A 24,331-nucleotide genomic window follows, 5' to 3' on the forward strand; every position below is an offset into this window, starting at 1 on the left:
CCCATGTCTCTTACATTTTTGAATGAACAAATTTGATTTTTAATGTTTTATCCAAAGTAGGTATCATAAACATTTGCACAGAAGTGACATTGTTGTGTACAATTGTATCAATATACATTTCTGTATATTCCATAAAGCTGTGAAGTTTAAGCGTCTCTGTATGCAAGGTTGTGAAATCCAAGAGGCATATTGTATAGAAGAGATCAAAACAGAATTCTAGGCAGACTGACTTTGAGTCAGATGACAGCTCCTTGAAGTATTAATTACGCACTGACAGACATGTTGGTTGTTCACGGAACCAGGAAAATATTTGGTCCTTAGCTCTTCCAGCAAAGCTTTGCAGGACTGGACCCTGTGTCCAGTCAATACAGGGAAGTCATTCTGTTTGGTTGTGCAATAGAAAAGAACTTTTCCACACGAAGTTACCATATTTATTTAGAGCCCTTCAGTGAGGTGGCACAATCTCTTCGTGTCAAGAATCCAATAGCTGTAGGAAGTTTCCCGCGGGTGCGTTCACAGAACACTGGGCCCCTTTCCATAGTTCACAGACGTGGACAATGAGCAGATGAGGCTTTCTCCCTCTGGTCCTGAAGTAGCATCATTTCATCTGAAATGGCCACAAGCAATTTTGGTTTATTTTTCATAACAGAATCAAAGACATCACCAAAAACTCCATCCCACTTCTTGCAGGGGAGGAATTTGTTATTTTCCCTTGGATCCTGTTGAACACATGTGGCATCCTGCCTGAACCCCTCCCGCAGCTGCCATGCGATCCAGAGCTCCATCCACTTGCCCACCTAAGTGGAAAGGGCCTTCGAGGGCCATCAGTTTGCAGATGACACTGTGCATTCCTTTTTCTCTTTCGGACGCTGGCTTCGGACGCTGGCTCCACACTCCGGGCTCCAGGAGGTGGAATCGCTGTTCACTTACTGCCCCCTAGTGGTCCGCATTTCTGAAAGTTCTTTATCCCTGTTTCCTTTGAGATTTTTCTTCGTAGATTTATAGGTGTTTAGGATGGGGTTAGTAATGTGCCCAAGGAGGTGGTTGTTTTCTCAAGGGTGAGACCTCGTCTCCGATCTCCGTCTCTTGGAGCTAGCATTCCCCTCTATCCACAGACACCACGTCTGTCGTCATTTTTATTTTCTGCAATCATTTCTTCTCTTGGTAGCTTGGAGAAGAGTCCATCCTTGTTGATGAGACAATCAGTATAAACCAGAGGTTCTCATTTAGGGGCAATTTTGCTCCCCCTTCCCCAGGGACATTGGACAATGTCTGGGTCTGGAGACATTCTGGTTTGTCACAAGCTGGGGTAGGCAAGGTTTCTACTGGCATCCAGTAGATGAAGGCCAGGGGCGCTGCTAAGCATCGTACCATGCAGTTTCCCCACACCACAGCGAAGAATTACACAGCCCAAAATGTCAAACGCTGAAGTTGAAAAGCCTCATATTAACCAATGTGGGCTTCTTGTTTTACTGCACCGCAGGTCGGTCTCCCTCTCTCTCTCTTTCTCTCTTTCTCCCTCTCTCTCCTACCCCACCCTCCCACCTATCCCTCCCTCTGTCCCTCTGTTGGCATCAGCACCACTGAATAAAAAGACTGGATCCTCTGTTAGCCAGGCACAATCGTCCCTTTGGCCAATGTGGAACATTCCCTGGAAAACCCTCCTTGTACCTGCCTCACACCACTGCAAAATGTTCCCGGCCACTGTTAAAGATGAGCGACCCCCCTCCACCACCACCACACGAAAGGCAGGGGGGAGGAGCTGGGGCTCTACACAAAATCAGAGGCTGAGACGGGCACTCGGCCCCTCCTCTTCCTCTGTGAGGCCTCGTGTTCAGCTCTATGTGCTGGTGTCCTTGCTCCCGCAGCGAGTTGGAAGACTTTGTTGAAGACTTGAAGAAGGACTCCACGGCAGCCAGCCGATTGGTTACTCTGAAAGACGTGGAAGACGGGGCTTTCCTCCTGCGTCAAGTGGGAGAGGCTGTAGCTACCCTGAAAGGTAAACTTTCTGCTGGGTGGGGGGAGGAGTCTGAGCTGTCTTTCCTGCGGTGTTTAAAAATCTGCCACATAGAGGATTCATTCATGTCTGCAAGTATTTATTAAACGTCTACATGTGTCAGGCATTGTTCTGGACACTTGGGATACCCCACAGCACAAAGTAGGTGCACATCCCCCTCCTCTTGGAGCTGGTATTAGAGTGGGTGCTGTAAGATTTCACACTAAATGATTCCAGTAACACTTTCTATTTGCTAGGCTCTTACAGTGCACCGGGATGCATGTGCCAAACCCGTTAAAAACACAAGGTGGGAGGATCACTTGATCCCAGGAGTTCAAGACCAGCCTGGGCAATATAAAGAGACTCACATCTCTACCAAAAAAAAAAAAAAAAAAAAAAATATATATATATATATATATATATATACACACACAAAAATTAGCCAGGCGTGGTGGTGCATGCCTGTGGTACCAGCTACTTAGGAGGCTGAGGTGGTAGGATCTCTTGAGCCTGTGAGGTCAAGGCTATGGTGAACCACCATTGCACCACTGCACTCCAGCCTGGCAGCCTGGGTGGCAGAGTGAGACCCTGTCTCCAAAAAAAAAATAAATAAAAACTTAAAAATTAAATTAAATTAAAAATCTGTAACCAGGCATGGTGGCTCACGCCTGCAATCCTAGCACTTTGGGAGGCCAAGGCAGGAGAGTTGTCTGAGGCCAGGAGTTCAAGACCAGCCTAGGAAACATAACAAAACCCCATCTCTAAAAAAAAAAAAAAGTTTTTGGTTGTTTTTTTTTTTCTGGCCAGGCGTAGCGGCTCATGCAACTTTGGGAGGCTGAGGCGGGCAGATCACCTGAACTCAGGAGTTCGAAACCAGCCTAGCCAACAGAGTAAAACCCTGTCTGTACTAAAAATACAAAAATTAGCTGGGCATGGTGGCACAAACCTGTAGTCCCAGCTACTCAGCTGAGGCAGGAGAATTACTTGAACCCAGGAGGCAAAGGTTACAGTAAGCCAAGATCATGCCACTGCACTCCAGCCTGGGTGACAGAGCGAGACTCCATCTCAAAAAAAGAAAAAAAATTTTAATTAGCTGGGCATGGTGGTGTGCAGCACCTAAATAGTCCCAGCTATCCAGGAGGCTGAGGCAGGAGGATCGCTTGAGCCCAGGTGTTTGAGGCTCCAGTGAGCTCTGATCATGCCACTGCACTCCAGCCTGGATGACAGAGTGAGACCCTGTCAATCAGTCAAATTAAAAAGTAATAATAATAACCCTAATGGTCAATTGGCTTTATCCCAAATACACAGACAGGAAACAGGCCTAGAGGAGCTTTACCCTTGCCCAAGGTGAGTTTCTCCAATGCTCCTCTGTGCTGTTAACCCACTGCCACCTGAAGATGTGTGAGCTGCACTGTGGCTTGTGAACTCTGCACTTCTCTGTCCAGTATCGGAGTGCGGGATGAGGGTTGTCGTTCTGGCTTTTTCTCCTCCAATTCACCTGCTGGTTTGGGCCTGCAGGAGAATTTCCAACCTTACAAAACAAGATGCGAGCCATCCTGCGCATAGAAGTTGAGGCCGTGCGGTTTCTGAAGGAGGAGCCACACAAGCTGGACAGTCTCCTGAAGCGTGTGCGCAGCATGACAGACGTCCTGACCATGCTGCGGAGGTGACCGGGCCCTCATCGTGCTGGGGGTGGCCTGCGGAGGGGTGCACTGGGAAACCAAGAGTGGACGTTTGGGACTTCAGGCTTCCACCATGCTCCCAGGACATATCCAGTGTCCTGAGGAAAAGCCCCAAGTCCTTCTCACCCTTGAACTTTTATTGCAATATGGCTTGAGGTTCTAATTCTTCAACACAGGATTGCTAGGTGGAGCCCATCCTAGGGTTTAAAATTAATAGACACAGTAAACATTGTTTTAAAATCATCTGAAAGGCCAGGTGTGGTGGCCACTCAGGAGGTACAGGCGGAAGGATCCCTTGAGCCCAGGAGTGTGAGGCTGCGGTGAGCTATGACTGAGCCACTGCACTCCAGCCTGGCAACAGAGAAAGACTCCATTTCTTTTAAAAAAATCATCGGAAGGTGGGTTTTTTAAAATAACATTTTGAAGTTGAAAAATTGATTGAAATAGTTTATTAACCTCCTTCACTTCAGGGGCATAGATGAATTCAGTTCAAAGAAATGTAATAGAAGTAAACAAAGTCTTTCTTAAATGAACTCCTGAAGGAGTATCTGTGAGACTCTTGGTCCCGCCTAGAAAAGAGGAACAAAGCATTTTGAGTGGCCTGGGCCAGGCTTCCTTACCAAAGGTAAACCTGCTCATCGAAGAGGTCACAGTGGAGTAAAGACCAAAAGACATTCAGGAATTTCACTGCAAAGAAAATTCCAGAACTCCACACTCACTGAAAACACATATGCATGCAAAATTTGTGTTGCCAGAAGTACCTTCACTGGCCAGGCACAGTGGCTCACACCTGTCATCCCCACACTTTGGGAGCTGAGGTGGGTGGATCACTTGAGGTCAGGAGTTGGAGACCAGCCTGGCCAACATAGTGAATTCCCATAGGAATTACAGGCGGTGGCGCGCCTGTAATCCCAGCTACTTGGGAGGCTGAGGGAGGAGAATTACTTGAACCCAGGAGGTGGAGGCTACAGTGAGCCGAGGTTGTGCCACTGCACTCCAGCCTGGGAGACAGAGCATGAAGTCAGCTTCATGGAGATGATTATTGAAAATGGGAAAGATCACTGGGTGCAGTGGCACGTGCTTGTAATCCCAGCTACTCAGGAGGCTGAGATGGGAGGATCACTTAGGCCAGGAGTTCAAGGCTGCAGTGAGCTATGATCACACCACTGCACTCCAGCCTGTGTGACAGAGCAAGACCCCATCTCTACAAAAAATTATTTTAAAAATTAGCCAGGAAGGGTGGTGTACACCTGTAGTCCCAGCTACTTAGGAGGCTGAGGCAGGAAGATCTCTTGAACGTAAGAGTTTGAGGCTGCAGTGGGCTATGATTGAGCCACTGCACTCCAGCCTGGGCAACAGAGCGAGGCCCTGTTTCTTAAAAGAAAAGATAATGGAAGAGATGGTTGAGGCAGAATGATAGGGAAAGGAGAGAACAAATCCTTGGGGATCTCTAAGAATCTAAGGGATTGGGGTAAAAAAAGAAACAGCAAAAGAAAGAGCACTGAGTAGCAGAAGAGTTATAGAATGCAATGTCTTTTTTCAAATGAAAAAAAAGCAATGTAATAAAAAGGGGATGAGGGACTAACTAAAAATTAGAGGTCAAGTACCATGTTTGACATTGCCTCACACATAACTTTACAATGTTAATGTTAGTCCTAACAACAGGCCCTGAGGAAGTCATTATCATCACCATCGTCATCCCCATCTTCATCATTCCATTTTATGAAAAGCACCTGAGGCTTAAAGAGGCTAAGTTCTCAACGTTATATAAAACATGAAATAACTGATATTCAAACACAGATCTGACACCAGACACTCTGTCTTTTCCACTACATCATGGGCGGGGAGGGACATATAGCTTCAAATGACTCCAAACACCAGAGGAAGTTGAGGAGTAAACACGACCGTTAGATTTCGAGTCACTGTGTCCCTTGTGGCAAGACTTAGTTGACTCCAGGTGGGGAAGCCAGTGAGCGACAGGCTGAGAAACAGAAGAGCAAACAGAAGGAATTAGAATGTGGGCGGCCCACCCAAGATGCTTGGCAGCGAAAGGAGGAGGGAATAAGCAAACTTTTGGCTTAGAACTAAGCATATTTGAGGGCTGCATAGGCCAGAATCGGGTGGAGGAGTTAGAGAGGCTGCTGTTAGACTCATGATTCATTTTCTTCTACCCACCCCGCCAAACAATGATGGAGTTGCAAGGGTCTGAGCACAACTGCACCAGCAGAAAGGGATATGTCCATACATGTCCCTAAGCGGCTACTCTGAGCTTTGGGATGTGTGACTCTCACCTGGCTTTGGGATGACATAGCCTGCAAGTATACCACCATGAGAAAGTGACATGAGGGTTAATGCCGCTGTGCATGGTTTCTCCTAGACATGTCACTGATGGGCTCCTGAAAGGCACGGACGCAGCCCAAGCCGCACAGTACATGGCTATGGAAAAGGCCACGGCCGCAGAAGTCCTGAAGAGTCAGGAGGAGGCAGCCCACACCTCCGGCCAGCCCTTCCACAGCACAGGGGCCCCTGGCGATGCGAAGTCGGAAGTGGTGCCTTTGTCCGGCATGACGGTTCACCACGCGCAGAGCTCCCCTGTGGTCATCCAGCCCTCCCAGCACTCCGTGGCCCTGCTGAACCCTGCTCAGAACTTGCCTCACGTGGCCAGCTCCCCAGCCGTCCCCCAGGAAGCAACCTCCACTCTGCAGATGTCGCAGGCTCCGCAGTCCCCACAGATACCCATGAATGGGTCTGCCATGCAGAGCTTGTTCATTGAAGAAATACACGGTGTGAGTGCCAAGAACAGGGCAGTGTCTATCGAGGTAGAGTCCTATTTCCGTTTCTCATAACCCCATAAAGGAGTCTGATACATGGACCTTTCCCTTAAAGCATTTGTAGGCCAGATGATGACATAATTGTGTATGGATCAGAGACAGGGTTTTGGAAGTGGAAGTGGGATTCAGTGGCCAGGTTAAGAGATAGGTCATGTGGTTTCAGAGAAGGGTGAGACACCTAGCCTGTAGGAAGGTGAGACACCTAGCCTGTAGGAAGGTGAGACACCTGGCCTGTAGGAAGGTGAGACACCTGGCCTGTAGGAAGGTGAGACACCTGGCCTGTAGGAAGGTGAGACAGCGGTGTGCTGGTAAATGTTTAGCAACCAGCTCTCTGGTAGCTGTTGTGGCGGCGGGGTGGGGGGGCAGGGGGGGGGTGCGTGCAGATCTATGTGTGGCATTTGCCAATTTCCATGGTGTAAATATCGCAACCATGGCTGATTTCAAGTTATGACATGACACCACTGCTGCTGAAGTTGGGAGAAATGTGACAATCAGCTCTCCTGGGCCAGGACAAGCTAGCTTCAAGCACTCCACTGAGGTGAAGGCAGCCTGGGGAGGGTCTGCCACTCATCTAGATGATAAGTGGAACCTGGTTAGCAGGGGAGGGTGGTGAGGGCATCCTAGGATGCTAAAATGCTGGATCAAAATCTGGGACCATGACTAAGCCTGTCTAAGTGGAACAAGAACGAGGACCTAAGACTGGGGAGATGGGCTGGAAACTGACTTGAGAGCTTGAAAAACAGTCCATGATGTTTGGAGTTTATTTGGAAGGTATCAGAGAAATGCTGCAGCTCTAATTCGTGATTTTTTTTTAAATGGCATCTTCTGGAAATTAATCTAGAAACAACATACAGAATTGATTGAGGTGGTGGGTCTAGAATTAAGAGAGCTGGATGAGAAATTACTATAGTCATCTAAGAATGAACGGTAGAGCAGTCAGAATGAAAAGAGAAAACTAGATCTTAAGACCAAATGACATGAGGCCATGTGTGGTGGCTCACGCCTGTAATACCAGCACTTTGGGAGGCCGAGGCGGGTCGATCGCTGGAACACGAATGCAAGACTAGCCTGGGCAACATGACAAAATCCCAACTCTACCAAAAAAATATACAAAAATTAGCTGGGCGTGGTGGCGCGTGCCTGTAGCCCCAGCTACTCAGGGGGTTGAGGTGGATGGATCACCCAGGCCCAGGGAGGTCAAGGCTTCAGTGAGCCAAGATCACGCCACTGCACTCTAGCCTGGGCGACAGAGTGAGACCCTGTCTTAAAAATCATAAGATCAAGTGACATATTATGTTTTTAAATATTCTTTTTATCAAGGGCTGGTAGCAGTGCTCCGATAACACATTTGTCTTTTCTACTTCTCTTTTTCTTCTTGCCTCGTAGCTTTTCCTCCACTCATTTGCTTTATCACCCAACAATCTTGTCGTAACCCTCCTGCCTCTACTGAAAGTCACCAGTGGAGAGCTCAGGTTGGGTATATTGAGACGACCTGGCAAAAGTGCCACAGCCACGGTCACAGCCTCGGGGCCTCTGAACACTAGGTGGTTTCTGTGTGTCGCAAGGGCCCTGGCTTGCCCCTAATCAGAGCCAGCTATTTTAAAAACGCATATCACAAGGGTATGGAAATGTGATTGACAGAGTGTCATTCTATTCCCAGTACCTAGTAGGGCAGGGGAGGGAAAGACATTTCCTCTTAAGAATTGGCAGATCCGTCACTTAAGACGTCTTGCCACTTTAAACATCTCAACATTTAAAGGATGTCAGTATGATGGCACTCTTATTTAACAAATCTCTGTTGAGAACCTAGTGGGCATAGTTATGATTGTGATGTGTGTATTTTACGCTTTGAGAGGAGACACGAGTCATCTCTGAAAATGCCCTGATCCACAGGTATGGAGGCCTGGGTTTTTCTGCCAGCTCTGCCACTGACAAATGGGGTGAGCTTTATTCATTCAACAGAGATTACTGAGCCTGCTATGTACCAGGCCCTCGTAGGCTCGGGGGAAAGCCAGTGAACAGAAGAGACAAAGTCTCTGCCCTCAAGACACTTACCTACTTGTAGGAAGAGAGAAAAAAAGTATATGCCAGGTGGTAATAAATGCTAGGAAGAAAAAATAAAGGAGGGTTAGAATGGTGAAGGTGGTGGCTATTACTTATATGTAATGAAACTTGGGCAAATTCTTCATCTCACCGGACCTCACAGTTCCCATATGTTGATTCAATGATCTTTGCCAATTCTTAGGTTATGGGGTTCCACTAATCTTGGTGTGGATTTCCACTCTGCCCCCTTAGAATTATTAATGTGCTGGTTCAAAAGTCACAGAAAACATTCTTTTAAAAAGTATGCAGATGTTTTAAAATGCATTTTATGTATAACTCTCTGTTGTGGAACTTAAAGGAGTTTACAGGTCATCTAAATAATACCTCCTCCCTCATTTTATAAGTAGGACAATGTGACCCAGAGGGCATATAGCAATTCTTTGATAGAAGTGGTACTGAGACACAGGATTTTTGTTCTTAGTGTTGTGGGTTTTGTTTGTTTGCTTGGACATCTCTTCTACAATGAAAACTCAATTTTAAAAAAATTTAGGCTGGGCATGGTGGCTCATGCCTGTAATCCCAGCACTTTGGATTATAGGCATGAGCCACCATGCCCAGCCTAATTTTTTTTTTAATTGAGTGAGACTCATGTCTCACTCAGGGCAGAAGGATTCCTTGAGGCAGGTTGTTTAAGACCAGCCTGGGCAACATAACAGAACCCATTGCTACTTAAAAAAAAAAAAAATTAGCCATGTGTGGTGGCTGACATGTGTAATCCTAGTTACTCAGGAGGCTGAGGCAGGAGGATTGCTTAAGCCCAGATGTTGGAGGCTGCAGTGAGCTATAATGACACCACTGCACTGCAGCTTGGATGACAGATTGAGACCCTGCCTCTAAAAACATACATCTTGGTAGTAGAAAAAATACTTTTAAAAGCATCTTTTTTTAAGTTCAGGGGTGCAATTGCAGGTTTGTTGCGTAAGTAAACATGTCATACGGGTTTGTTGTGCAGATTATTTCATCACCCAGGTCTTAAGCCCAGTACCCATCAGTTATTTTTCCTGATCCTCTCCTTCCTCCCACCCTCCACCCTCTGAGAGGCCCCAGTGTCCGTTGTTCTCCTCTATGTGTCCATGTAACTTTCTTTATGTGCTACATTCCTCCAGAAAGCAGAAAAGAAATGGGAGGAAAAAAGGCAAAATCTGGACCACTATAATGGGAAAGAGTTTGAGAAGCTCCTAGAAGAAGCTCAGGCCAATATCATGAAGTCAATACCAAATCTGGAGATGCCGCCAGCCGCAGGCCCACTGCCAAGGGGAGATGCCCCAATGGACAAGGTGGAACTTTCAGGTAAGGTCCGGTCCCACAGCAGGAATATATGGAGGTACATGGCTTTGGGCAAATACAGTGCCATCCACGACAGCATGTACTCATCAACAGAACCAATGTCTCAGTTCTTACAAATCTTAAAAATGTAAAATCTGGAAGAGCAAATCCTCTGGTGTTCCTTAGATCTTTACTATTATCTCTCTCTTTTTGTTTTTTGTTTTTTTTTTTTTTTTGAAATGGGGTCTTGCTCTGCCACCCAGGCTGGAGTGTAGTGGTATGATCTTAGCTCACTGTAACTTCCAACTACTGGGCTCAAGCAATCCTCCCACCTCAGCCTCCCAAGAAGTAGCTAGGGCTGTAGATGTGTACACCACTGCACATGTCTAATTTTTTTTAATTTTTTTAGAGACAGGTTTCTTCCTCTGTTGCCTTGGCTGGTCTCGAACTTCTGGCCTCAAGCAATCCTCCTGCCTTAGCTTCCAGAGGAGCTAGAATTACAGGCTTGAGCCACACTTGATTTCACTACTACTATTTTATGCTAACCACAGTAGAGAAGCTGAGTTCTGTGTTAGGATTCTAGAATAATGGCCAATAAAGGAAAATTTAAATTCATAGTGTTTGCGTTTTCTATGCATTTGTGATACTTCACAGCGAGAGCTGGGAAAATATTAGGCCTGCATTTAAGACAAGAGCTTTTTGTATGCTTGCAGAAAGAAAATGGTAGCTTTTATGAGCTCTCAGGGGATATTAGATCATAAGGCAAAATTGCATTTTTTAATCAAAATTATTAGAATATGTATTTAACCAACTCAACTATGGAAGTTAAATGCCAACATGTGAATAATAATATAACTTCTAAGAATCTCAACCTATTAAATATCCTATCAGTTACAAGCCACGCGTCTTATTCTGATCTTAAAATTATGGACCCGGATGTTATTTTACTTGCAGTCTAATGTCTCTGCAGTGTCACATTCCACAGTGCCTTATCCAGCAACTAAAATTAATTTGGAAAGGAATCCCCATCTTGACTTGCATGTTGAGAAACATTAAAGCAGATTCCATTTATAACCACCGTATGGTCATCCCTTGGTATCCATGGGAGATTAGTTCCAGGACTCCCATCAGATACCAAAATCTGAGGACGTTCCAGTTCCTGGTATAAAACGGCATGGTATTTGCATGTAACCTACTCACATCCTCCCATATGCTTTATGGGGCCAGAACACTTCAGCTGTGTGACTCTGCTGCCTGCCTCCATATACTTTAAATCATCTCTACATTACTTACGATACCTAATACAGTGCCTACACATTACTTCATTTGTGTGGATTCAACATAGTACTTGGCGCAAGGCAAATTCAAGTTTTATTTTTTGGAATGTGGAGGGAATTTATATATATATATATATATTTTTTTTTCCATCTGCAGCTGGTTGAATCCACAGATGTGGAACCCATGGATGCAGAGGACCAACTGCACTTGTCTCCTCCCCAGTTTTCATCCATTTCATCCCCTAAAGTTCCACTCACTGCATCCCTCCCCCTCAGTCTGTGCTAAGAGGCTTTTCTTACGCCTTTCCCCACCATCCAGCTGTGTCAGGTCTGTCTAGGGTCCTGGGCGGGGCGGCTCTTCTCACACAAAGTGACTTTCCTCTCACAGTCCCCGTGGAGAATTTCTGATGGAGAAAATGCCCTAGCTCATCACATTTTTTTTTTTTTTTTTTTGAGACTGAGTCTCACTCTGTCACCCAGGCTGGAGTTCAGTGGCATGATCTTGGCTCCCTGCAACCTCCGCCTCCTGGGTTCAAGCAATTCTCCTCCCTCAGCCTCCCAAATAGCTAGCATTACAGGCACCCACCACCACGCCTAGCTAATTTTTGTATTTTTAGTAGAGATGGGGTTTCACCGTGTTGGCCAGGCTGATCTCGAACTCCTGACCTCAGATGATCCACCTGCCTCGGTCTCCCATAGTGCTGGGATTTCAGGCCTGAGTCACCGGCCAGCTCATCACATTTTTATCTTGTCTAATTCTGTTCTCTCTGCCCCATTATTAATTTTGTCATAGAGTCCTTTGATGTTTTATATAGGTCTCATAACTGTTCCTTCTCATGATTGAACAACAAAAACATATTACATTTTGTTCACTTACCTCATTTTGGCTCTTGATTCTATCTGATTTTTTAAATTTGCCTAAATCACTTTTAAATTACTCCCCAAGGTATTTTGACTTAGTTAAAATGCTCTTGTTTTTTCTTTTTTAATGCATCTCTGACCTGGTCCCAGAAACAGTACAGTGATGGACAGGCTACCAGAGATGTGTAAAGGTAGCGTCCGTGACCTGTAAACATTAGTTTCTGTCATTTTAATTTATTTGTCATGGAGTTATCATTTTTAATGTATTTTTGTTTATTAAGGAGGCAAATTTCTAAGTGTAGAGTTTTAAATACCATTTGTATTTCCCCTTGTGTGAATTTTCTGACTACTTGGATAATGGAGGAATATGGGTAGTGATCAAAAATTGATAAAGGCTGGCGTGGTGGCTCATGCCTATAATCCCAGTGCTTTTGGAGGCCAACACAGGAGGAATCACTTGAAGCCAGGACTTCAAGAGCAGCCTGGGCAGCATAGTGAGACCCCCCTCTTTACAAAAATTAAAAAATCCGCTGGGCATGGTGGCACACACCTGCAGTTCCAGCTACTCTGGGCTGAGGCGGGAAGATTGCTTGAGCCCAGGAGTTTGAGGCTGAGGTGAGCCGTGATGGCACCACTGCACTTCAGCCTGAGTGAAAGAGCAATACCCTGTCTCAAAAATAAAACAAAAAAGGCCTGGTGCAGTGGCTCACACCTGTAATCCCAGCACTTTGGGAGGCTGAGGCAGACAGATTGCTTGATCCCAGGAGTTCAAGACCAGCCTGTGCAACATGGCAGAAACCCCACCTGTTTAAAAAAAAAAAAAAGAAAAGAAAAGAAATTAGCCAGGTGTTGTGACACACACCTGTAATGCCAACTATTAGGGAGGCTAAGGTGGGAGGATCACCTGAGCCCGGGAGGCTGAGGCCTCAGTGAGCCTTGATCACACCACTGCATTCCAGAGTGGGTGACGGTGAGACCCTATCTACAAAATAAAAAAAATTAAAAAATTTGTTTAATTTAAAAAATCAAATCCACTTCCTCTCCAACTTTGTTCTTTGTTCTCATTTGCATCCCATTTTTTCTCTGGCCCTCCCTAGGCCAGATTCTACTCTGACATTGACCTTCAGCAGAAACCCCTCTTGCTGATGCTGTTTTTTCAGACTGAGGGATGAAGGCTTTGGAGGCCAAGCCAGGGGCTATGGATTTGCCTTTGGGCTTCAATTTTTTTTTTTATCTATCCAAGTAATACTCAGCTTTTTTCATAACAAGAATGTTATTTAATAATAATAGGTAATACTTTACATAGCATTTACACTATGCCAAGCTCAGCGTATAAGTCATTCAATCCTTATGACACCCCAGAGGAAAGTATATTATACTACCCATTTAACAGATGAGAAAACTGAGACTGAGAGAGATTTAGCAACTTGTGCAGGGTCTCTTTGGGATTTAAATCCAGTCACTCTTTAGGGTCTATACACTTAATCCTTGCTCTATGGAGAGAACAGAAAATTTTTAAATCAGATTGCATTGGGTTTGTAGCAATATACCAGACTTTCTGGATGTTTTCTTGAAAAAAGATTACTCTTGTAATGGTGCACTGTTTTCCAGAAGATTCTCCAAATTCAGAACAGGACTTGGAAAAGCTGGGGGGAAAGTCGCCACCTCCTCCTCCGCCACCTCCTCGTCGAAGCTACCTGCCAGGATCGGGACTCACCACCACGAGGTCAGGCGATGTGGTCTACACCGGCAGAAAGGAGAACATCACCGCTAAGGTCTGATAGGCTAAGCCCTGGTAAACTGGCCTCTGGGTTCAGATGATACCCTTAGACAAGGTTCTGTCTGTTGGAACATAAAAGGTAGTGAGGCAGAGAAGTAGTAACTCGACCACACAAGATCCCCAGGAAGCACCACAGAAGGAACAATGGCAGCCAGTATGATTGGACTAGACCCAGACCATGAGTTTTATCCTTATTTGACTTTTAGCTGCAACAATATGAAATGCAAATCACAAGCTATTTCCCATGTGGGCATCATAAGATTGAAAATGAGGGTAGGAGGGGGAAACAAAAGAAAGATTATCTTCCAAAGGTAACTGAGGTGAGCTGACACCGTTGTGGGAGTCTATACAGAAAGATGTTCAATGAGCTTTAGATTCCACTTAACTAACCAAGTGTTAGCTTTCATGTTAAATGTAAAGCACAATTTCCAAAGAGATGCAGTATGGGAGGGCCTTTCATGAGGACTGTATTGGTCTGTTCTCAGGGTGCTGATAGAGACATGCCTGAGACTGGGTGATAAAGGGAAGAGATTTAATGGACTCACAGTTCCATGTGGCTGGGGAGGCCTCACAATTATGGCAGAAGATGAAGGAAGAGCAAAGGCACTTCTCACATGGTGGCAGGCAAGAAAGAGATTGTGCAGGGGAACTCCCATTTATAAAACCATCAGATCTCGTGAGACTTATTCACTACCTCGAGAACAGCATGGGAAAGACCTGCCCCCATGAGTCAATTACCTCCCACCAGATCCCTCCAATGACACGTGGGAATTACGGGAGCTACAATTCAAGATGAGATTTGGGTGGGGTCACAGCCAAACCATATCAAAGACACTGAATGTTGAGGAGTTCCAATTATATTATAATTATTTAATCCATTCACCAAAATGACAACTTATGCAAACACAAACTAAATGCAAAGGAATAAAATAGCCTTTCAGCTATTTTCTCAGCTAAGATCTAGGAAGCAAGTGTTCTAGACAGTGAGGGACCATACGATCTGTCCCTTTTTTGCTAGCACCTAGGAGATGTTAAACCACTATCTGTGGTTTCAATCTCCCACAGGCAAGCAGTGAAGATGCTGGACCAAGCCCACAGACCAGAGCTACAAAATATCCAGCAGAGGAGCCTGCTTCAGCCTGGACCCCATCCCCACCGCCTGTCACCACCACCTCCTCAAAGGATGAGGAGGAAGAAGAAGAAGAAGGAGACAAAATAATGGCAGAACTCCAGGTATGTGGATGAGGTGACTGACATTGGCTCCTTGCCTCCCGCCTGGGTCTCTGCAGCCATGGCACTCACAGATTTGTTAGCGAGAAGGCCAGGGAAGCTCATGGACCGGGACCATAGAAGCTGTGTCTTCTGGCCTTAGCCTTTGCTTTCCCAAGATGGCGCTGAACAAGGCTCTCAGGATTCCTATAAGATGTGCAAGGAATGACCATTTCACAAAACAACTCACGCCTTCCTACCTCTGGCTGTAAAATTGACTTTCCTTTCTTTCCATCTTAAGAGACTCTGCTTCATTTCAAAAGCAAGTAAGATAAGGATTAGAAATACCAGCCATTGTCCTGTCTTGATAAGGACAGACTGAAGCACACGTTATGTGGGTTCCCGTTCCTTGGCTTTACCACTTAGAGCCACTGACCTTGGATCATGGACTCAAGGCCAATGACTGGCCTCCTGTGGTCCATACCAGGTCCCTGTTCAATATCAATGTCATCTTTTCAGATGTTCTGAAAAGCTGAATTATTTTGTTTTCCATTTTCCTTGGTCTATTTGAGAAATGATACTGTATCAGTTTTAGATATTTATTTTTTAACTATGACATAGTCCACTCATAGGATGAAGGATGGCGTGCCAAGGCTGTGCCCAAAACTGATCCCACATTCCCATCACTGATGTGATTCTACCCCAGGTCTATGTCCTGAGAACTTGTCTTATCAGAGACATGTACACAATTCCCAGAACAAACTTTGTGTAGAGTATTTCATTTGCCTCATGCTTCTCATAGGATTTTTCTGTCAGTCAGATCGTTGGAACACCAGCACCTTGGGGCTCAAAAACATGTTAGTTTTTTTCCGACGTACCAATGGCTTTGTACCAACCCATAAATTTTCCTCTTTTCTTAGGAGTAGGCAGAACTTTCAATCCACATTGTTTTCACTGCGCTTGTTCTACTCTGGTTTCCTTGGTAATAACTGCCAAAATTGAGCTGCCTGGATTTTGCAGGGAAAACAGAACTGCTGGTTGATTTGTCACATGCGTGAACCCTTTCACGCTTCACTAAAACTCACAGACTAGCCTGGGACATCCCCGCAACCAATCAGGCTATTTGCAGGTTTTTAGAAGGCTTGGATAATTGTTTTCATAGGAACTACAGATTTATAAAGCTGGTATCTTTCAGGCTTGTGGATAATTTTTTACACCTCTCTAAGAGAAATACTAAATTTGTTGCAGCCACTTACAGCCCACCACTGAGGGACACTTTTCTCCATTGAAGTCTAAATATTTGATGCCCTCTTTGACCACTGTACAGACATTGGCATATCTGGCTTCATGTCATATTCTTGGTGGTTACATAATAAGAGTGGTGGCCAGGCATGGTGGCTCATGTCTGTAATCCCAGCACTTTGGGAGGCCGAGGCGGGCAGATCACCTGAGGTCAGGAGTTCGAGACCAACCTGGCCAACATAACGAAACCCCATCTCTACTAAAAACTACAGAAATTAGCTGGGCATGGTGGTGGGTGCCTGTAATCCCAGCTACTCGGAAGGCTGAGACAGGAGAATCACTTGAACCCAGGAGGTGGAAGTTGCAGTGAGCCAGGATCACACCACTGCACTTCAGCCTGGGTGACAAGAGTGAAACTCTGTCTCAAAAAAAAAAAAAAAAAAAGCGTGGTGAATGAAGTGCTCTAACCTTAACTTAACCAAACCCTGTTAGCCCTCTGGCTGGGATAGAAACCCAGCCTGCTAAATCCGCAACTCGGTCAATGGCCAGTGGCCATAATGATTCTCTTGTTTCTGCACCTTCTCAAGGCAGGACAAGGAGCAGCTGTGGCCCCTTCTAAGGACAGCTGTGGAACCACTTTCTGTGCTCCACATCTCCAGGCATCAGAAGAAAAAACAGGCTCTGAAATCGAGGGTCTAATAGCTCAAAGGAGATGGCAATTGGCATTTGTAAGCAGCTTTCTAAGTAAGCGGATAATCCAAACACATCCGGGGCAAGCTAGGACTGGTGTGACTAAGGAACAGCAAGGAGGCCAGGTACAGCAGAGACAGGGGAGCAAACAGTCATGGAAGAAAAGGCCAGAGAAAGTCCCTCATCAGCCACCTTCAGATTTTAGGACGAGTGTTGGAATGTTTACTGAAGGAGGACATACACTATTCTTTCTGCCGGCAGAGATATCTCCAAATGACAACATTTGACATAAAGAAAACACTAGGCAATTATTTAGGCTGATTCATTTAAATAAGTGGTCTTTTGCCAGGCACAGTGGCTTATACCTGCAATCCCAGCACTTTGGGAGGCTGAGGTGGGCAGATTGCTTGAGGTCAGCAGTTTGAGACCAGCCTGGCCAACATGATGAAACCCCATCTCTACTAAAACTACAAAAAAATCAGCCAGGCATGGTGGCGGGTGCCTGTCATCCCAGCTACCTGGGAGGCTGAGGCAGGAGAATTGCTTGAACCCGGGAAGCAGAGGTTGCAGTGAGCTGAGATCTCACCACTGCACTCCAGCCTGGGCGACAGGGAGAGACTCTGCCTCGAATAAATAAACAAACAAACAAACAAATAAAAATAGTTTTTAATCCTAGCTGCACATTAGAATTACTTTGGGAGTTAAAAAAAAAATCCTACAGCTCAGAGATTCTGATTTGTGTATTCTCTGAGTGGGGTCTCAAGAGTATTTGAGAACAACAGTATTTTTTTTTTAACCTGGGTGGTATATAGCCTGGTTGAGAACCACTATTGTCCATAAACTTGGGTCCCTGAGTTACCAGTCTCTCCTTCTCTCATGATCATATTATCTGGGCATTGCCCACATGCCCGCTTCCTTTTTAGCCCTGTAGACACAGTCTATGTCTATACTTTCTCCCTTTGTCTGAGAACTGGCCTTCCTGACTGAAGTTCACAAGAGCCAACCGTTGGCTCTTATAGTTTTCAGAGACAAATCTCCAGGGTTCAGGCAGCTCCTAGGCCACTCGGAATGACATCGTTGCTTAAAAGCATCACTTTACTCCAAAAGCCTCAGAACACGTCGGAGCGCAATAGTACCTGTTACTATTTCAGAGAAGGATTGCTAAGAGTACTTTTATTGTAAGACTTAAAGGTTTAAAACGTCTTGTGAGCTTTTGCTGTATAATTTCAATAAAGCTCATAAAAAAAGAGGAATAAAAAAGAAAGATAGTTTTTTGTTTTAATTTATTTACATATTGAGCATTTTTTAAATGTCAAAGCAAGAAGCCCTCCTAAGTACCAATTTATGTTCACCCCAGACAGGCAGAAAAGGTAGTAATGTCTATTTTATCTTGGCATTCCCCAAGAAAGGAAGGCAGCCTTTGCCTCGGACTCAGCCTCCAAGCCAGCTTTGTCAACATGAGAGCACGCGAGGAGCAGGATTTCAGGGTGCTGCCTCCCTGGCCTAAACCTGCGTGCAGGACCCGGGCTGGGGTCCACAAGCGTCTGGTTGTTCCTGCCTGTTTCCCTCCATTCTCCTCAGTACCCTTGGATCCCTGTTAACCTCAGTATTTTAATTCCTTAGGCATTCCAGAAGTGTTCCTTTATGGATGTAAATTCAAACAGTCATGCTGAGCCATCCCGGGCTGACAGTCACGTTAAAGACACTAGGTCGGGCGCCACAGTGCCACCCAAGGAGAAGAAGGTAACGTGGCAACTGCACATTTGCCACATGGTTGGGAGTCCTTCCTTCCTTGCTCTGACACTAACACGGCTCTTATACTTGACCTTTGTCCCCTCTGTCTTTTTTCTCTCTTTTTTTTTTAACTAATGGAGACACAGGCATAGGTTAAAATCAGAGATATCTTGCTCAGGTTTTCAGAGCAAACACTGTGTTCCAGCCTACAGCATACAATAGTATATGCAGAATTTAGACACTATCTTCCCAAACTAAAGAGTGTACACCTTTCAGTACTTTCTAGAACAACTCTGGAAAGAAATATATAGAAACAGCAACCAAGTATTTAGCAGTTTTTCTAATTTGTAACATCCTTTGGGAAAAAAAGAAAAACAACTATATATGTTAAAAAAAAAAATAGGTAAAAATCGGCCGGGTGCAGTGGCTCACGCCTGTAATCCCACCACTTTGGGAGGCTGAGGCAGGTGGATCACCTGAGGTCAGGAGTTCGAGACCAGCCTGGCCAACATGGTGAAACCCCATCTCTACTTAAAATACAAAAAATTAGCTGGGTGTGGAGGTGGACACCTCTATTCTCAGCTACTCGGGAGGCTGAGGCAGGAGAATCGCTTGAACCCAGGAGGCGGAGGTTACAGTGAGCCAAGATTGCACCACTGCACTCCAGCCTGGGCAACAAGAGCAAAACTCTGTCTCAAAAAAAAAAAAAGGTAAAAACCTTTGATTTGGGGAAGAAAATGCATGGTAGAAAGCATCTACCACCACACACTGGTGTAACCTCATGGAAACATACAAATGTGTATTTGCACAAACGTCCAAGGATGCCAAACAGAATTTTTGCTAAGTATTATCCATTTATAAAGTGTACCTTCCAAGATAGTAAGTTCAGTATAGTTTTAGTGTTAACATACATGTGTGATGTCAAAAATAGAATCCAGGCTCTGAAACAAAGTCTGCTGTCATTGTATAAGTAAGCACTCTAGAGAAACGACCATAGCCTGAATGTTTGAAATGCAACTTTAAGTTGCACCTAGAGCATCTCTGATTTTCAGATATAAAGACATCTTACTTGAATTAAGCTTCCATCTGAACTTCAGGATAAAAAGCTTGCAATGACCAATTCAAGGCCTAACATTTTTCTCCAGGGACTTATCTTTCAGAATTCAAAGATTCTAACTTTCCTAGAATCAAACTAATCAGATGCAAGAGAGCCCAATGGCTACTACAGATGGGTACCTCAGTCCATGTATGACAGCTCAAGGAGGTAGATGTAGTATCACAAAACTGAAAGGCTATTCTAACACAACCGTTCAAGAGACACAGTTTTGGGCTCCCAGCTCCCAGCCGAGAGGCCTTGCCAAGGAGGCCAGCTTGCTTCCCCCTGGCTCATAACCACCACGGCACCCTTGTGTAAACTCTCTGCCACATAAATTGACATGTGACACTGTTAATGGGGGGAGGGAATCTCGCTATATCCAAGGGGGGTTATTGTTGATAAATGTTTCTCATGAAGAAAACCTGGCCTGGCATGGTGGCTCACACCTGTAATCCCAGCATTTTAGGAGGCCAAGACGGGAGAATCACTTGAGGCCAGGAGTTCAAGACCAGCCTGGGCAACACAGTGAGATGAAAGAAAGAAAGAGAGAGAGAAAGAAAGAGAGAGAGATATGGAGGGAGAGAGGGTAGAAGGGACAGAGGGAGGGAGGAGGGAAGGAAGGAAGGAAAGAAGGAAGGAAAAAGAGAGGAAGGGAGGGAAAAGAAAGAAAACCTACTAATTTGAACTGAGTGGAAGGAAGGAAGGGGAAAGGAAAAGAAAAGAAAGAAAACCTGCTAATTTGAACTGAACCCATGAAACCATGTTGGAAATATATTGATTTTTATTGTTTGTTTGTTTGTTTGTTTGTTTGTTTCTTTTTTGTGAGACCAAGTCTCGCTCTGTCACCCAGGCTGGAATGCTGTGACGTGGTCTCGGCTCACTGCAACTTCCGCCTCCCGGGTTCAAGCAGTTCTCTGTTTCAGCCTCCCTAGTAGCTGGGTTTACAGGCGCCTGCCACCATGCCTAGCTAATTTTTGTATTTTTAGTAGAGGTGGGGTTTCACCATCTTGGCCAGGTTGGTCTTGAACTCCTGACCTCGTGATCCACCCGCCTCGGCCTCTCAAAATGCTGGGATTACAGGCGTGAGCCACCGCACACAGCCGGAAATATATTGGTTTTTTCAGTATGTGGAATTTCCTTATGAGGGCTTATTAAAACTAACTCATGGAAGGCCTGGTATAGCATGTTATACTTGGGCTAATGTGACCATTTCTGTCTAGAACACTGACTGGGAATTTGGACTTTCTCAAAGATCCCTCTGGAGACCATTATTGTCTCATTGTAGAATTTTTCTTTTCTTTTCTTTTCTTTTAATTTAAATGGAGTCTCGCTCTATCACCCAAGCTGGAGTGCAGTGGTGCCATCTCAGCTCACTGCAACCTCCCCCTCCCCAGTTCAAGCGATTCTCGTGCCTCAGCCTCCCAAGTAGCTGGGACTACAGGCGTGCACCACCACGCCTGGCTAATTTTTTTGCATTTTTATTAGAGATGGGGTTTCACCTTGTTGGCCAGGCTGGTCTTCAACTACTGACCTCAGGTGATCCACCCGCCTCAGACTCCCAAAATGCTGGGATCACAAGCGTGAGCCACCGTGCATTTCTAATTGGCTAGAAAGTGGCATGAGATTTCTTGCCCCATAATTAGAAATCCATATCCCATTGGTCTCATTTATCTCAGTTGAGGATCCATTGGCTAATAAGCAGGTCTTTACTGAGTGCCCAACACTGAGTTTAGTCACAGGTGCTTATTCTGGATAATTAATCTCAGTAGATTAACCTTCTTCAGAATGACCATGTATATCAGACTTCTCTTATCCCCAGTTCTGGGTCCTTATTAACCTCTTCCAGGGCTAAGTATTTACCCTTCCATAAGTCGGATGTTTTCTTAAGCATTTTTTCTCCTGTTATCACTGAAACTCCAGCCTAGTTCTTCACTTGTATGCAATTTTCTTGTAACCCTGTCTCTCGTTTTGGTTTATTGTCCATATGCCTATTGAGTGCTTTTCCAATTGTCTTCATAATCCAAATCTCAGGGCCTATAAATACATATTAAAGAGGCATAATTACCTTTCACCCAGAGTCTTGACCATCTAAGACTAAGAAATCACTGTGAGTTTGCACGACAATTATGACCAAGCTCCTGCACTTGCTTTGATACATTCATTCATTTTTTTCTAGCCCAGTGATAAAAAGTATAGGTCGTGTGAAAACCAAACTTCACATTTTTATCCTAGTGACTTTCCATTAGAGCATTTATGCTACTACTCAGTTTTAAAATACATATATTACAGGGGGGATTTTTGAAATTTATTTATTTATTTTTGAGACCGAGTCTCGCTCTCTCGCCCAGGCTGGAGTGCAGTGGTGCAATCTCAACTCACTGCAATCTCCGCCTCCTGAGTTCAAGCAATTCTCCGACCTCGGCCTCCTGAGTAGCTGGGATTATAGGTGTGTGCCACCACGCCTAGCTAATTTTTGTATTTTTAGTAGAGACAGGGTTTCACCATGTTGGTCAGGCTGGTCTCGAACTCCTGACCTCATGATCCACCCACCTCCGCCTCCCAAAGTGCTGGGATTACAGGCGTGAGCCACCATGCCTGGCCTGAAACGTTTAATGATGGGAATGGCACAGGCCAGGACCAACCAACAGACACCAGCCCTAACCTCGAGTAAATAGACCCCCAGAACATCTGCCACGTATGTGTCTTTAGATCACATGCCAATTCCATCCACAATTCAGGGGGCAAATTCTCATTTGGGTCCTAGCATGATATGCTGACTCCATATTTGGAGTTGTAACCTTAGGCTGAAACCTTTTTTTTTAATTCATTTACATATATATATATACATATATTTTGAGACAGAACCTTGCTCTGTCGCCCTGGAGGCTGGAGGGCAGTGGCACGATCTCAGCTCATTGCAACTTCTGCCTCCCAGGTTCAAGCGATTCTCCTGCCTCAGCCTCCCACGTAGCTGATATTACAGGCACCCGCCACCGTGCCCAGCTAATTTTTATATTTTCAGTAGAGATGGGATTTCACCGTGATGACCAGGTTGATCTCAAATTTCTGACCTCAAGTGATCCACCCACCTTGGCCTGCCAAAGTTCTGGGATTACAGGCATGAGCCACTGCACATAGCCTATTTTTATTTTTTATTTTTGTGTATATGTGATGGAGTCTTTGCCATGTTGCCCAGGCTGTTCTCGAACTCCTGGACTCAAGCAATCCTCCCGCCTCAGCCTCCCGAGTAGCTGGGATTACAGGAAGCTCAATTATTTTTCTTCTTTAAAACCTTTTACTTGACGTATTCATTGTTTCATATTTTAAATTTAAAATCCCACAAAAGAAGCCATGTGGCTCCGCTGCAGCAGCCGAATCATGGCACTTGTTTGGGGGCCTCCTGGGGAGCAAGCAGAAGTGAAACAGGAGGTATTTGGTGGCTCGTGTACCTTGTACTTTGCACAGTATTTGCGTGTGATTAATTCTGACTGCGTTGTTTGTGTGTCATTCCTCAGGCGTGTATGAACAGTCTTTCCATTCTTAACTAAGGTCATAGGGGTTGCTCTGGGTTGACTTTGGCTGGGCCCGGGTGTTTGTGCTTTGTGTTGTCATTGCTTTAACCAAGCAGCCTACATGGGAACTGTGCTCCATCCTGCTATAATCAACCACCTCAGCAAGAAGAAAGGGCATCAGTGCCTTGGAACCGACAAGGCATCACTAGTGTTAGTGTTATGTCAGGGCCTGAGGCTACTGATACACCTTGGGAAAGGCCAGGCCTCCAGGTGAAGCGCCTTGAATACCTGGGTCCTCACCACTGGATCCTTCACTCCTGAATCTTGGTGAGACCCTAAGACATGTATCTTCACTCTACACTGGAAAATATAGAAAATGAAAGCTGAGTCGTGATGTCACCGTCACCAATGTAACCTCAAATATCTGCTTTGTGAATGTTTAGGTTCTATTGTAACAGCATGATGGATATGAACCAAGGTTCTATTGTAACAGCATGATGGATATGAATTGAGGTTATATTGTAACAGCATGATCACTGTGAATTCGGATTTGGTCATCTTGGCTATGAGGAGTGTGAAGGTTATTTTGGCACTTTGACACCTGCAGTACAAACTGCATTTCAATCTGTCATTTGATCAGGGGAAAATAATGTTTTTTCATCCCCAAATGCCAAACCCAACCAAGGCAGATGTCTTTATAGGATAATCTCCATAACAGAAGCAGAGAGAGGACTGAAATAATGAGCTGTAAGGGGAAATAAAATTCCCCTGGGCTGGTTCCTAAGTTTATAGGCAAGAAAACTGAGGCCAAAGAAGTAAAGTGACTTATCTAAAGTAACACAGTTTAGTGGCAGATCTTGATTAGGATCAAAACTTTCTGTCAGCCCATACATTGTGCTTTTCACAATTCTTCAGGTTTTAAATTCTGCTAAGCTCACAATCTGATGTTGAAAAGAGGACATGTTAGTAATGACTCTGTCCCTTTATTCTCTTCACTGCTCCCCTACAAAATTTTAAATTCTTGAAATCTTTTGCTAATTGAGATTTTCATC

General features: G+C 45.0%; 1 protein-coding gene across 21 annotated transcripts in view; it reads left to right on the forward strand.

Moving 5' to 3' along the window:
- Positions 1-24,331, forward strand: part of KIAA1217 (KIAA1217 ortholog) — a 342,128-nt gene that overhangs the window by 312,443 nt on the left and 5,354 nt on the right. For 10 of the 21 annotated variants that reach the window (XM_004049166.5, XM_019035081.4, XM_055352009.2 and 7 more), the window contains 7 exons: positions 1,869-1,999; positions 3,515-3,662; positions 6,056-6,497; positions 9,719-9,902; positions 13,628-13,791; positions 14,862-15,029; positions 18,561-18,680. In XM_004049166.5, the coding sequence (XP_004049214.2) occupies positions 1,869-1,999; positions 3,515-3,662; positions 6,056-6,497; positions 9,719-9,902; positions 13,628-13,791; positions 14,862-15,029; positions 18,561-18,680 (1,357 nt within the window). The remainder of the gene's footprint in view (positions 1-1,868; positions 2,000-3,514; positions 3,663-6,055; positions 6,498-9,718; positions 9,903-13,627; positions 13,792-14,861; positions 15,030-18,560; positions 18,681-24,331) is intronic. The other 11 variants (XM_055351994.2, XM_019035082.4, XM_055352008.2 and 8 more) reach the window with 3 other exon arrangements.

Source organism: Gorilla gorilla, chromosome 8 (assembly GCF_029281585.2).
Source record: "Gorilla gorilla gorilla isolate KB3781 chromosome 8, NHGRI_mGorGor1-v2.1_pri, whole genome shotgun sequence".
Classification (NCBI taxonomy): Eukaryota; Metazoa; Chordata; class Mammalia; order Primates; family Hominidae; genus Gorilla; species Gorilla gorilla.